Source organism: Podarcis erhardii (genome assembly GCF_964252035.2).
Source record: "Podarcis erhardii genome assembly, chromosome: 1".
NCBI classification, from domain to species: Eukaryota; Metazoa; Chordata; class Lepidosauria; order Squamata; family Lacertidae; genus Podarcis; species Podarcis erhardii.
Genome location: NC_138497.1, coordinates 6,221,160 through 6,234,402, shown reverse-complemented (window position 1 = coordinate 6,234,402; position 13,243 = coordinate 6,221,160). Strand labels below are relative to the sequence as shown.

Below are 13,243 nucleotides of genomic sequence, written 5' to 3'. Positions count from 1 at the left end.
CACTAAGCCTTTAATAGCTGCTAAGCCGCTAATAGCGCTAATCCGCTAATAGGGTTGCTTCGCAAGACAAAAAAACCGCTAGAGGAAGAGACTCGTGGAATGGATTCTTTTCGTCTTGCGAGGCACCACTGTATCCCCCCTGGGGTTCCCCCTGAACTGTGTGGGCCGAGTCACACACAACCTCAAGATAGGGGAAGTGTCATTCAAAATCAGGTGCAAGATCCCTCATTTACATAAGCTGTCTTCATTAGGCAAAGCAAGGCACCTGCCCCAGGTGGCAGATACATCCTCTTCTATGGCCTTGTCCTGGATGCCCTAAACTAACCTGCTGCCTTCTGGTGTAGTGGAAGATTCTTCCATGCTGGTGGCTGCATGGCAAGACCCAACTACCAGTCCATGGGCTTGGGTATGCAGAAAAGGGAGGGCACACTATCCTCCCCAAGCAGCAAGGTGTCCTGGGCTGGCCCTGCTTCTCTGACCGCAATGCAGAGCACTTTCACACAGCCAGAATGCTTGCAATACTACCCCTTTTTAAGAGAGAGAGCGTTGATGAGGAAAAATCTTGAGAGGAAAACAGAGGTGAGCAAGAGCAAGAGCAAGATTCAGAATGCACATTTTATTTTAAGGTAAAAAAAAAAATGAAACAAAAACCAGGTGAGGTGGGCATGGGAAGCCAGAGCTTTTTCTCAACACTCTTCGCTCTAAGAAAAACACCCCTCTTTCGCTTGCTGCCACCCTAAGATATAACAAATATTTGTTCTAGCCTATTTTTTTAAGGTTGTCCAGTTAAACCATCTTTTCGAAGATTCCTCTTTTACCTATTTAGAGTTTCCTTCCAGAAACATTTTCAATATATATTTATATTTATATATATTTATATATGTATATTTTTGTACAGGATATACAGATTTGAAAATGAGACACAGTTGTTGCTTTTTACAACGACGACGACACGGGACTTGTAGCCGCAACACTCTCGTAGCTGCGTTGTAGTGATCTTCAACGTTGGTCAACCAGCTGTCAAGTCACTCTGATGGACAAGGAGATTCTGGGAATATTATGTACACGGAAGGGCTATTTCTCTCTCTCTCTTTCTCTAAAAGGTTAAAAAAGGCTCTTGTGATTTAGAAGTCATGTGCAGTTTCTTCATAGCCCTGTGGAAGCGGGAAATAGAAAGGGGGAGGGGGACCAAACAAGAAAACCACCCACAAAATTATATACAGTGTAAACATCACAAGGCATAAAACATCTTTTCCCCTCCCCACCTAGGAAGTGAGGCTCCACAAAGACTGCGCCAGAAAGGGCATGCTAACAGTCCTCTTCCGCCTCCCTGGGCTTCTTGTGCAGAGCACGGTTAAAGCTGTGGCAGGCAGGCACCCAGTGATTGTCGTGAAGGCCGAGCCTGCAGCCAGGGACGCTCCTCTGGGACCTGTGGCAGCACATCCAGTAGCCGGGTCCGTAGGGCAGCGCTTGGCAATAGGGCTTGGGATGCCAGCGGCACAGCGAGACGTCGCCCTTGGTGTACTTCTTCTTGCACTGCTTGCAGGGGTCTTCCCGGTAGCGGGGGTCGCGGACCCAGCGGGAGTCGGCCGGCCGGATGTTGTAGTACCCGATGAGGAACTTGAAGTACCCGCAGGTGCACTTGAGCGCCACCAGGCTGCGGGTGGGCAGAAGCCCAAAAATCTTCACGATGATGTGGTGCGGAAGGAAGAGCAGGTACTGCTGCGGCTCCAGGAGCTGCTGGATTTTGAATCTGGTCTCCAGGAAGTCGTGAGATCTCTGCCGCTTCAGGCGCGAGGAGGCGAGGGCCTGCGGGGCGCTTTCTGAGGGCGCCTCCTGGGGCTCCCCGGGAGCAGGGGCGGGCAGGCGCGGGGCTTCATCGCCCAGGGAGGTGTCCTTCCCTTGAGGGCCCACACGGCACTCTTCGGGGAGGGTCTCCCCCGAGCGCAGGCACTCCTGGGGGGGCTCACACCTGGACAGGAGCAAGAAGAGTCTGCCCGGAAGAGGGTCTTCGCCCAAGGCGGCGTCGGAAGGCTGGGTGGCTCGGCATCCGGCGTCCCTCTTGGTGACAGAGATACTAATGCTCACGGACTCTCTCACTCGCGCGTTGGGAGCCAGGCTGGGAAGAGTGGCTGGCTCCTTCGGCATACAATCAACCGTCGCTTTTCTGCTGTGCAAGGAATGTGGGGGCGCCTGAGCAGCTTCCGGATATGTGGATTTGTTCACCTTCTCAGAACCGAGCCAGCCACGGCTGGAGGAGACCGACCCTCCCTGCTCAAGCACGAGAAAGCCGTTCCCAGCACGGGTGTCTACGATCGAAGATAGCTGGCCTTCCAGCGGCGGACAGGGCTCTTCCTGGCTGGGAGCTTCTGGGGGCGCCTTGCCGGCGTCGTTCTCCGGGGGCGCCCCGCTTGCCAGCAGCATCCGCCCCACGTTCCGCCGGAAGCTGTTGTTCCTCGAGAGCGACCCTGCGTCGCGTTCATTCTGGCGCCGGAGACACTCCGACTCCAGCTTGGCCACCATGTCCAGCACTCGAAGGGGCTCTGCCTGCTGCTCCCCATCGCTGCTGCTGCCGCCACTGCTGCTGCTGCTGCTGCTCGCCCCACAGGCTGCCTTTTCAGAGGGAGCTTCGCAGACTCCCGAGGTGGGGAAAGGTCCGGGAGAGGCTAGGGGAGCGGCTTTGGGCTGGCCAGGGAACTTGGTCACAGCAGAGGCACTGGGGCAGTTTTTGGAGCAGTCGGCCAGCAAGACGCTGGCTCTTTGCTCCAAGAAAGCAACCATCTCAACGACCGACAGGGGCCGCCCCGGGAAGCCCCCCTCCAGGCCGTCATTCACATTATGGACAGAGCAGTGCTCGATGCCGCAGGCAAATGGCTCAGGCTGGTAGCACCTCCCGCTGGCCTCCCTCATCCTTTCCAGGTGGACCTTGGCCTTCTTGATATCCAGCGACTTTTTCCTGCGCTTAGTGGACCTCCCGTCGATGTCCCAGGTGCTCTTGTTCTTCACAGAGAGCACCCGGCTGCGGTCGCCGCATTGCTGGGCCGCAAAGAAGGCGACCTTCTCCTTAGTGTTCCCCGGCTTCACGATGGCCCAGATGTCCAGTGGCCCCTCTCCATCGTCCCCCTGGTGGATGGTGGCCGGGAGGGCGGCTCTCCTCTCCTTCCCGCCGGGCCCTTCCGCGTGGCTCCTGCTGCTGCCGATGGTGTTGGGGGAGAGGGTCCCCAATGGCTTCCGGAGAGAGGGGGCTGCAAAGAGGCTTGGCTCGGGGCTGCTGGGCTTCTCCTCTTCTGCCAACGCCGGCTGGCTCATTGGTGGGCTTCGGGGAGGGTCCAGGCTTATTTCCAGGGGCCGTTCTTTCTTCTGTAACTTGAGATAGGGCTTTAAGTGCATGCCAGATATTCTAGGAAAGAGAGAGAGAAATGCACGGATTAAAAAGCAATACCATTGCTGATTTTTGAAGGGTGCTTTTGTACACAAGGAGCCGGGTGCTGAGAGATCAAGGAGATACCTTTTTTATAGAGTAGGTAGGGAGTTGTGTGTTCATACATGTACATGTGTGCGCACACACAAACACACGTGTGTGAGAGAGAAACAGAGAGGACGACACCCCTGGCTAAAGTCAATGTTGGTTGGGGCCGATGGAAGTTCTAGTCCAAAATACTGGGGGGAGGGAGGTATTAGCTTGGGGAAGGCTCTGATATAAATTGGACCCTAAAACTACAGGAAGAAGGAACTTCAGTAACAGTGAACAAACTCATTTTCGGCCTCTCAAGACTCAGTTCATTTTTCAAATTGATTATTTGTTTGGATTTTATTTCTAAGGCTGAGCGGAAGACCCGTCATCCTGTCAGGACTTCAGAGCAGAGGATGCTGACCCAGAATTACCTAAGCCATGACCTTAGCATGATTTCTCAAGCACCCATGAATTTTTGGAGGAGTCCGGCATCTTCTGTCTTAGCACGAGGGAGTTAGGAATGAAGGCCCAGACACACTTCTTAGGAGGGCATCTCGACAAACGCACATTTGTTATATTCCACTGACCACTGCTCTTTCTGGCTTTTCCTTCCTAGGGTGCTGGGTTTTTAAAAGCAATCATTGTTGTCATAAGCTGTTTCGAGAGTCCTACTTTGGCAGCAAGGGACACAAATATTTACAATGAAGAACAGTGGTACCTTGGATCCTGAACGCCCTAGAACTCGGAAGCTTTGGCTCCCGAACGCCGCAAACCCGGAAGTGATTGTTCTGGTCTGCAAATGTTCTTTTGGAACCCAAACGTTTGACGGAGCTTCCATGGCTTCTGATTGGCTGCAGAAGCTTCCTGCAGTCAATCAGAAGCAGTGATTTGGTTTTCGAACGTTTTGGAAGTTTAACGGACTTCCAGAACAGATTCCATTTGACTTCCAAAGTACAACTGTACATACTGGGAAAATAGCTGACTTATTCCTATTCTCTGCTTCTTGTTTTCTAGTTAGCCACCCAGTCTATAAAAGACCATAGCCTTTCCCTCTGCAATTCTGACACAAACTGCCTTCATCGTAGAAGACATCAGAGTCACCTAGGACCCAAAATAAGTCTATAAATTGCCAGGAATCCAGTGTTTCCCGTTTCCTTGGGATCCTTGCTTAAAAATGGGTTTTTCAGCCACCAAGAGCCTATCGGAAGGCAGCTGAGGTAGAAAGCGTTTGCCCAGGAGAAATGGGGGCTCTGCATCTAACCGTACCGTTTGACCGGGTGTAACGCGGAGGATGTGGAATTCAGCAGTTCCCGGTGGAGGCCAGCTCGGCAGGAACTCTTCATCATAACTCTCCCCTCCTCCTCCACCTGCGGCAGGTTGTCACAGCCAATCCATCCCGGTCCTCTGGCGGGGCTCCTGCCTGAACTTATCTCGCTCCACACGGCGGTCAACTGGGTCTTTGGCACCTAAAAAACGCTGGGGGGGGGGAATGAAAACAGGCGTTGTTAGAACGCATCAAAGATACACAAACCATTGTGCATTATGCACACCAGCAGCATTGCGGCTGCTATTAAGGGAACTGCATGTTTAAACATAAAAATACAGGAAGGTGCCTTACAGGGGTCAGGCAACTGGCTCACCTCATGCAGCAATGTCTATTTATTATTATTTATCACATTTATGTCTCACTTTTTACTCCAAGGAGCTGAAGGCTAAATACAAGGTTGTTCTCCCCCTCCTCGTTTAACCACCACAACGAACCTGTGCGGCAGACTGGGCTGAGAGGCAGTGACTGGCCCAAGGTCACCCAAGGAGCTTCATGGCCAAGTGGGGATTTGAACCCTGGTGTTGCAAATCCTAGTCTTGACACTCTAACCACTGCACCACACCGTTGTTGGACTGCAACTCCCCGGTGGTCAAGGATGATGGGAGCTGCAGTCAAGTAATACCCAGAGGGCACCAGGTTCCCCACTCCTGCTTATAGATGACTTTGGGTGCAACATACAGAGTTGACACCCACCAGCCTGCCCGGCCTGATGCCTTCCAGTTGTTACTGCACCCAGGCAGGATGGCCAGTGGTCAAGGATGATGGGAGATCATCCCATTGCCACCCTTGGTCTATAATGACTGGTAGCAAATCTCCAGGGTTTCAGATAGGAGTTTTGTCTCCCTGGCAATGTATGGCGGTGTATGGGATGTTGGGGGGGGTAGTATCTCTTCTGGGAAACACATCGTGCTCTTTCTGGGACACTTTGTCCACCGTCGGTCCCCTGCACTCAGCTCTCGCCTGTGGCTCCTAGAAGCTGTCAGCATGCCACAGTGGCCGCACCCCGGGAAACAGCTTCAACTGAGCGGCTAAACCAGGTGAGGGGAGCTGATGGGTGTCAAACTCTCAGTGAGTTAAAAGGCTAAGGAGTAAACCTGACACAAAGCCTGCTGGATGGTGCCTTGTACACCTCCTTGCAGCAACTCCTGCAGCCAAGCTGGTGCCAAACACATTGCTCTGCTTTCCTTTGGACCACATCAGCCAGGCTAAGATGGGGGTCTTGTCATCTGGGCAGCCCAGGACCTCCATATGCACCATCCAGGCTTGAGACCCAGGGATGTCACTTAGGTGCTGCTAACACAGCAAAAAAAACGCAGGAGGCAGCAGTTACGAGTTGCTGGTCTCTGCAGCCGCAGCAGGCGCTGTGATTCCCCAGCAGACTGACTTTGCCCCAGAGGCACGCTTCCTTGTCTCTCAGGACAGAGGGAGGGCAACAACCTGGGACTTCCTGCCCACACATTATAGGGAAGCGGAAAGTAGGAGCAGCAGAACTCCTTATGCTGCTGACTTTCAAAATCTAGGCAGCATATTGGATTTCAGAGGAGTACCGGCTGACACACCACAGGAGCGACTGCCTTTGGTAGCCCCTTGGGCCGAGGAGACTGCAGAATGAGCACAAGCACAGCTGCTGGGGGACTTTCCCCCAATCTGCTCCTTACAGCATGTGTGCCTCTCCCTCTTCCACACACCTCCCCCCTCCCCCAATTCACTTGAGTGTAGGATTGTTGTTTTTCCACACAAGAGCGTTTGCCGCCACACTGGAGAAAACCTGGAGGGAAGCCTGGAAAACGTCAGACACAAACACGTGACCTGCAGGCAGAGCCCAGGGTGGAAAACAAGCCCTGAGCTGGAAAAAAATATATGGATTAGTCAGTGCCAAGGCAGTGGAATGTCATCTGGTTAAATACTGGTTGGTATCTAGGAAATCGTGCCACCGAGTTGCTAAACAGGCCGTACTGGCAATTAGGCGGCAGCTCGTGGCTTTGCAAGCCTTCATCTCTGCAGCGCTGCATCCGGAATCTTGTCAAGCGCTTCAGAACGACAGCCTTGTTTAGACTCTCTTCCTGCACTCAGTCCAAATTTCTGCAGATCTAAAATCCCTGAGTAAGCAGACACAGGCGTAGGTCTGCCACCACACTAGGAGACTGTAATACATTTCCGAGCACAATTCAAAGTGTTGGTGCTGACCTTTAAAGCCCTAAACAGCCTCAAATCAGTATACCTGAAGGAGCGTCTCCACCCCCATCGTTCAGGTCCAGCTCCAAGGGCCTTCTGGCGGTTCCCTCCCTGCGAGAAGTGAGGTTACAGGGAACCAGGCAGAGGGCCTTCTCGGTGGTGGCACCCTCCCTGTTGAACGCCCTCCCACCAGATGTCAAGGAGATGAGTAACTACACGACTTTCCAAAGATATCTGAAGGCAGCCTTACTACTACAAGATATCCCTTTTAAACAAGGCGCTGCCAACTCTTTGCCAAGCCCTTTCCCCCCCACCTGGCCAAAGCCCCTCCCTTTATACCTTAACCACCCCTCTTCTTCCCCCTCACGGCTTGCCTGAAGCCACCACCCCTCACAATTTGTCCGAACCCCCAGCATCTTTTAAAGGAGGGTGGAAGGCGCTTCCGAGAGCCGTCTGCCCAAGCGCACACTGTCCTCCTTGAGAGAGCGGTTTGCCAAACTAGTCTCTGGTGTGCCTCCTGCATGCCTTTATGCAGCTCTTTTCGGGTGCCTGCCAGCCTTGCTGCCTGCTTGTTTTCCTGCTGGTCTGTCATCACATTGGAACTGCCATGGCCACCTGTTGGTGGCCATGGGAACTGCAGTCAGATGACAGACTTACAGTTTTATTATCTAGCAAGAAAACAGAGTGTGCCTAGTCCTCGTGATCAAACGGAAATGCTTTTACGGTGCCTCATGATGATGGAGAACCCAAGAAGGGTTCTTGCAGTGATTGAGAGGGGGCCTCACCAGGGCCCTGTTCTGCTCTTTGCCCTCCTCACATTGCTCCTATTCCCACTGCCCGTACTACCCATCTCAGCTCAGTATCTGTGCACTGTATGCCTTCCAGACCCAGCACTGCTGTCCCCTTCATACTGTTCTCCAGAAGGCACTTTACAAAAGCATGAGAGAAGTACTCAAAGAGGGCTTTGAGATTGTAGCTGAATACGGGCAAAGATTCAGTGGGAAAGGACAAATGCAGCAGCAGCAGAGGTGGCTCCAAGATATTGCTGCCTCCTGACCCTTTCTCAGCCCTAACCTGGCCCTCCTCCAACATGCAGGCATAAGCACAAGCAAACCCCAACAGGAGGCGCTGGGATGTTTGCAGAATACCACCAGCAGTGATAGACTCTGTGTTATTGTACCCTGTCTGGCTAGATGGAAAATGACTCTCCATTTGAGGGATGATGATGATAAGGGGCAAATTCACGTGCGTTATCTTTGTGGAACAGATGAGACGCTGAACGGCATTCTTGCCGACAGAAATTCACTCACACCTCCTTTGTGTAGGGGAAGGCCAGTTCTAAAAAAGAGTGTACTATCTTGTCCTTTGTGTTGCCTCTTATCTGCAGTGTTTTTCTGGAAATAAACTCTTTTAAGCCACAGCCCATATGCGTGTGTGTTTTCAATCAAATGGGAGCAGGTGGTTAGCGTATCTCACCCTGTGAAAAGCAACTGAACTCAGCACCAAAATGAAGCCCTGCCACCTTCACTTCTTCCTGGAAAGTCACCCTTATTTAATTTTTCTGCTTAGCCACATCCCTGTGTTACTATATATACACCGTATTTTTTGCACCATAACACTCACTTTTTTCCTCCTAAAAAGTAAGGGGGAATGTCTGTGCGTGTTATGGAGGGAATGCCTACGGGTGGCATGCCTACGGATTTTCCTCCTCTAAAAACTACGTGCGTGTTATGGTCGGGTGCGTGTTATAGAGCGAAAAATACAGTGTGTGTGTGTGTGTGTGTGTATGGGTTGGGGGTAAAAAATAAAGGTACTAGTCCATAAGGAGAAGAAAATCAACAGTTCAGCAATAACTTTATGGGACTAACCAACCTGTCACAAAAGAGTGGCAAAGCTTTTGGATTCTTCATCAGGAAAAAATGTTACTCAAAGCAGGAGAGTAAAGGAGAGACTTTATAAAAAGAAAAAAGAAAAAGAGGGGGGAGGGACAAAAATTAGGTTGATGTTGTAGCCATGAGGGCAGCCTAATTTTTGTACAATTTCCCCCCTCTTGCCCCTCACCCACTACTTTGTGTAGGATCTTGCCTGCTGAAGAGTGGACGCAAATTGGACATCAGGAATGGCAATATCCATAAAAGCTAGTGGGAGAACATCTCAACCTCCCAGGACACTCTGTAGGTGGCTGCTCTGGAACAAGTGAAGGACAACATGAAACTGCCAAATTCATCAGGACGTTTAATGCCATCACTTGTGGATTAACTGGAGACAAACAATTTTTTTAATCACACCACATGTGTTAATTGCTTACACAGATAGCAATATCTGAGTTATCTTGGACTGTTTCTTGCAAATGTGCAGGTGTTAATACAATCATCTCAGTAGCAATCGCTAATCTGCCACTATGAAGGCTTAAAGGTGTGCCTATTTAACATATATATTAAGTTCCAATTATCACCGGCTGTAATTTTTGCATCTCATTCAACTCCCACCTTAAAAGTTTTCTTCTTTCTATACCTGCCAACTAAAATGCCACCTTCGTGTACCTGATGAAATGGGCTTGCGTCCCCAGCCTGATTGTTCCATCATGGTTACTCCCGTAAGAAGCAGCGCAAGACCGTCCTCAAACTGGTTCCAATTTTGCAGAAGGTTGCTCTGCATCCTGAACTCTTCCATTCATTCCAGCAGGCAATGGGAATTCAGCAGGGGATACAACTCGGTGGAAAGAAAAGACCCCTTCAGGCCCCCATGAGAGCAGTTGGGGGTGTAGGTGGTACTCACGGGGCAAGAGAGGATGGTGAGGGAATGGGGGTCAGTGCACAGGAACCAGAGGGAGCCCCGTTTCCACAAACTCGGAAGGTTCTGAGATGTAGGGAGCAGACTCGGAGTCAAGGAGGCTTAAAAGGGGAGCAGAGCTGAGGTGCTGGGTCTGCAGCATCTGGGCTTGATGAGGCCGTGGGAACCTCACCTGTCCTGAGCCTAATCCAGCTGAGGAATCACAACCCTCCTCCCAGAGCTAATGAGCCCCACCTGGCCAGCTAGGGAGCTGGGTTGTGGGCCTTTGCCTGCCTCAGCCTCCCAGATCCAATCTTGGGTCTCCAGCTAGCAGGACCAGTGGAGACCCAAGTATGGGAAACACCGTCCTAGAGTGTACCTGCCACTGCTCCCTATGCAATGGAAAGAGCAGAACACACACAAAAGTATACTTTTTTTTTTTGCAAAAGAGACACAAAACTTTGGATTTACGAGCATGCTTAAGTTCTGCAATATCAAAAGCTCAGGGGAAGGCATCAGTATTTTTAATTACAGGTTCTTATGGGAGTTTTCTTTCTACAGATTGTTTTCCTCCTTCTTTGTATTCCTGCTTGCGTGTTCACAGAGATGGAGGCCCCTGGTCCATGTGCACTGACCTTGCCCTTCTCTGTTGCCCTGTGAGTACTTTCCAAGCCCCCAACCTCTCCTTCTCCATCTCCAGCTTGCCCCAGAATGTACCAATCACGACTGCACCCCTTGCTGGGATCCCCTTCCTCTTCCCCATTGTCTTGCTGGTTTGTGACACTGAACTGAACCTCGACTGCGTTTCCTGACTGTTGCACTTTGGACTTGGCTTGCTGCATTGAACCTGGACCGTATTTCTGGACTACTTGGGACTGTATACACCAGCAGGACTGGTTGCCAGGTACACCGGGGTTCAGGACACCAATGATCAAGGATGATGGGAGCTGCAGCCCAGCAAAATCTGGAGGGCACCACATTAGCTACCCCTGCCATACAGAAACATTGCACCTGCACAAACACACACAGCTACAACTGGCCACAAGGTTTGGCCAAGGCTCTCCAATCCCACATGCCTGAAGCCACGCATGCCAGCATGTATAACCATCACCTGTGACAGAGTTTGGAGGCTCCTTACAACCATTTCACTGCTGCAGGTCGTTTGTAAAGGTCCCTCAGTCAGAAAGTAAGAATTTCGAGGCCAGTGGTGTTTCAAAGAGGGCCAGATTTGATGACATGAAGGGCTGTGAGGGCCAACCAAAGTTGTTGACCTTTTTTAAGGGTTGAAGTTGTTGAGGTTTTTTAAGGATTTTACCCCACGTAATAAACCACCAGAGGGGCTGGATTAAACCAACCGGCGGGCCAGATTAGGCCCCCAAAACGGACTTTGGACATGCCTGTTCTAGGCAGCCGGTCTTTGTACTCTGTAACAGCAGAAACAAGGAGTCTTCTGATACCTTATGTCTTCAAAAGCACCGCTTCATGGCTGATAGAGCGTGCCATTTGTATGCACCCAATTAGGCTTCAGGGTGGCCTGATGTGGTAGATGAAAGACATTCAACCTGGATATTCAATTAAATGTTCTATTTGTTCTGGTAATCAAAGCATCTCAACCTGATGGGCCTTTCAAAAAGTCACTAGGTTCTTTTGAGATTCAAATCTAACTAGGGCCAAAGCTTAGGAGATGCCCGGGAGGACTATACAAGAACAGCAGCAGTGCCCACCTCCAGGCAGATCAGGGGCTTTGGGAGAAAAATAAGCAGCCACTCTCCACATTGCTAACTTTCCATCGAAAGCAGAAAGTGACTTGCAGCTTAAGGAATGTTGATAACTGAGGTTTTATTTCCCACTTGCTCTCTCGCGTCCTCCTGAATAACCTGTTTTTAAGGCAAAATGGGGGACACCTCAAGCCTTGATTCAAAGAGCTGGCAAAGCACTTGTCACTGCAAACACTGAATCTACACACATTTCCAGTCTGGCAGCATTTGGATTCTGCTGCTTCTGGAAGCCAAGCTGTTAATGCAGCAAGAAGGGAGGAAGATTTAAGAGCTGAAAAAGGAACTGGGAACCATTCATACATTTGGGAGGCAGCATATGCCCAGGAAACACTGTGAGGAAGGTCAAAAGCAGCTCAGAGGCAGAGCTGCATGCAAAAGACTCCAGGGCTCAGTCTCCAGCATATTCGGGTAGGGCTGGAAAAGATTCCCTGCCTGAAACCTTACAAGAACTGCTGCCAGTCCGTGTGGACAATACTGAGCTAGATGGACCAATGGCTAGACTCAATGTGAGGCAGCTTGCCATCTTCCTATCGCCTCGGACACTTGTATGAATTCTGAGAACCTTATGGCTGGTTTGCACATCCACACACTGCCACGTAAATTACATTACATGGGATGGCTTGCAGGTGGACAGTGCAAACTGATGCTCCAAGGTTGCGTTTGAAACAGATCCTTGTGAACAGTGCACTCACAATTCAAGGAAGCCAAAGGACAAGTAAGAATCTCTCATCTGTTACTCTGCCTCGTCACCAGGTGATCCTATGCCCCGCCGTGAAACTTAGCAGGTTCAGGGGGATCTTGGTTTCCCCCTGATGTCTGGAAGAACATACAAAAGAGCTGGAAAATAGGACCAGGAAGCACGCAGCCCATGCCCATCACCAACCCCAGACTCTGCGTCCACCTAACTTTCAGGTAACGACAGGGAGAATTTGGGCAAGTTACACTCTCGGCTACCTGCAGTTGTTTCAGAACTAGACCAAGAGTGGCTGTTTGTGAATGTTTAACCTATGGTTACCAGATTTTTTTCAATGAATCCAGGGACCCCTCCCCCCTTTTTTTGAAGCTAAGTAGCAACAGGGAGTCAGTAGTGGGGATGGTGAGGCAAAAGATAGAATCATAGAATCATAGAGTTGGAAGAGACCACAAGGGCCATCGAGTCCAACCCCCTGCCAAGCAGGAAACACCATCAGAGCACTCCTGACATATGGTTGTCAAGCCTCTGCTTAAAGACCTCCAAAGAAGGAGACTCCACCACACTCCTTGGCAGCAAATTCCACTGTCAAACAGCTCTTACTGTCAGGAAGTTCCTCCTAATGTTTAGGTGGAATCTTCTTTCTTGTAGTTTGGATCCATTGCTCCGTGTCCGCTTCTCTGGAGCAGCAGAAAACAACCTTTCTCCCTCCTCTATGTGACATCCTTTTATATATTTGAACCTGGCTATCATATCACCCCTTAACCTCCTCTTCTCCAGGCTAAACATGCCCAGCTCCCTTAGCCGTTCCTCATAAGGCATCGTTTCCAGGCCTTTGACCATTTTGGTTGCCCTCCTCTGGACACGTTCCAGTTTGTCAGTGTCCTTCTTGAACTGTGGTGCCCAGAACTGGACACAGTACTCCAGGTGAGGTCTGACCAGAGCAGAATACAGTGGCACTATTACTTCCCTTGATCTAGATGCTATACTCCTATTGATGCAGCCCAGAATTGCATTGGCTTTTTTAGCTGCCGCGTCACACTGTT

At 50.7% G+C, this 13,243-nt stretch overlaps 1 protein-coding gene across 3 annotated transcripts in view; it reads right to left on the bottom strand.

Annotated features, from left to right (window-relative positions):
- Positions 1–601: 601 nt before the first annotated feature.
- The window catches only part of FBXO34 (F-box protein 34), a 55,643-nt gene continuing 43,001 nt past the window's right edge, over positions 602–13,243 (bottom strand). For all 3 annotated transcript variants that reach the window (XM_081860908.1, XM_081860909.1, XM_081860910.1), the window contains 2 exons: positions 4,721–4,930; positions 602–3,400 (listed from right to left, as the gene is read on the bottom strand). In XM_081860908.1, the coding sequence (XP_081717034.1) occupies positions 1,309–3,400; positions 4,721–4,800 (2,172 nt within the window). In that variant the 5' untranslated portion in view covers positions 4,801–4,930 and the 3' untranslated portion in view covers positions 602–1,308. The remainder of the gene's footprint in view (positions 3,401–4,720; positions 4,931–13,243) is intronic.